This window comes from Opisthorchis viverrini (assembly GCF_000715545.1).
Source record: "Opisthorchis viverrini unplaced genomic scaffold opera_v5_270, whole genome shotgun sequence".
NCBI lineage: Eukaryota > Metazoa > Platyhelminthes > Trematoda > Opisthorchiida > Opisthorchiidae > Opisthorchis > Opisthorchis viverrini.
This window is the reverse complement of record NW_008751922.1, coordinates 255,690-256,574: the sequence shown is the minus strand read 5'-3', so window position 1 is coordinate 256,574 and position 885 is coordinate 255,690. Positions and strand designations below refer to the sequence as shown.

At 45.8% G+C, this 885-nt stretch overlaps 1 protein-coding gene across 1 annotated transcript in view; it reads right to left on the bottom strand.

The window, feature by feature from the left end:
• T265_09254 (hypothetical protein) overlaps nucleotides 1–885 on the bottom strand; it is a gene marked incomplete at both ends in the record, with an annotated part of 179,014 nt that overhangs the window by 67,766 nt on the left and 110,363 nt on the right. Inside the window, one exon of the mRNA XM_009175285.1 lies at nucleotides 524–638. Coding sequence (XP_009173549.1) covers nucleotides 524–638 — 115 coding nt within the window. The remainder of the gene's footprint in view (nucleotides 1–523; nucleotides 639–885) is intronic.

Genomic DNA, 885 nt, shown 5'->3' with positions numbered 1-885 from the left:
TCACGGAGATTCTGGCACGGCCTTGTGGTACACTCTGTGACTACCCTATAAATACAGTTGTAATAATTTTCCTTTGTATCCATGAAGGGCTGTGTAGAGCTACCGTGGCTTTTGATATACCATAGTGGGCGGAGCAGGAAGCCAAAGGACCGATACAGAGTTGCGCTATCGTTCACCAAGACACAACACCACAACAGGAGGGAAATACGTGCAGTTTTCCTTTGGGGTCCCGCGAGTAGCTTCTAACCCAAGATTTCGGCGAAAAGTAAAAAAACGCTGAGAACGTTCCGGCAACCTTGCGAGTAATTTCCACTGTGAAAACAAAACAAAGTGTTCATCGATTTCCTCGGCGCTAACAATCTATTTAAGTCGAAATAACAACTGATTCACGTCAAGGAAACTTCTGACGCAGTCATGAAAACAGCGGGCAGCCGTCAAAAGTATCCAAAGCCCAGGCTAGCTGAATATCTTCACCTGAATCTCCAGGAATAACATTGCTAGTGTGATAAAAAATCCAACTCACCTAAGAGGTCCTCACCACATTCGTTCTTGGCTAAATGTTCAAACATCGACTTCAATACAGGTATGAGGACCATGTGGACGTAGTCTACAGAGCAAGCCCCACGTTTGATGGTCCCCTGCAGACAGGCAGACAGACAGAGACAAAGAGACCAGATCACTGAAGATCAGTGGGTGCAACGGATCAAAGACAAAAAAACGATGGGTGTGCTAGCCGCGCGGTCGCAACACAATCAATTCAGTTGAAATGTCTGTAATTCGAAGCAAACACTGTCACCTATAAAAATCATCATCATCATTGTCAGCTGTAATAACCGCGTACTCGTCGTACAGTGGTTGTAGCTGCCGCAGTTTCGTTCACCGATG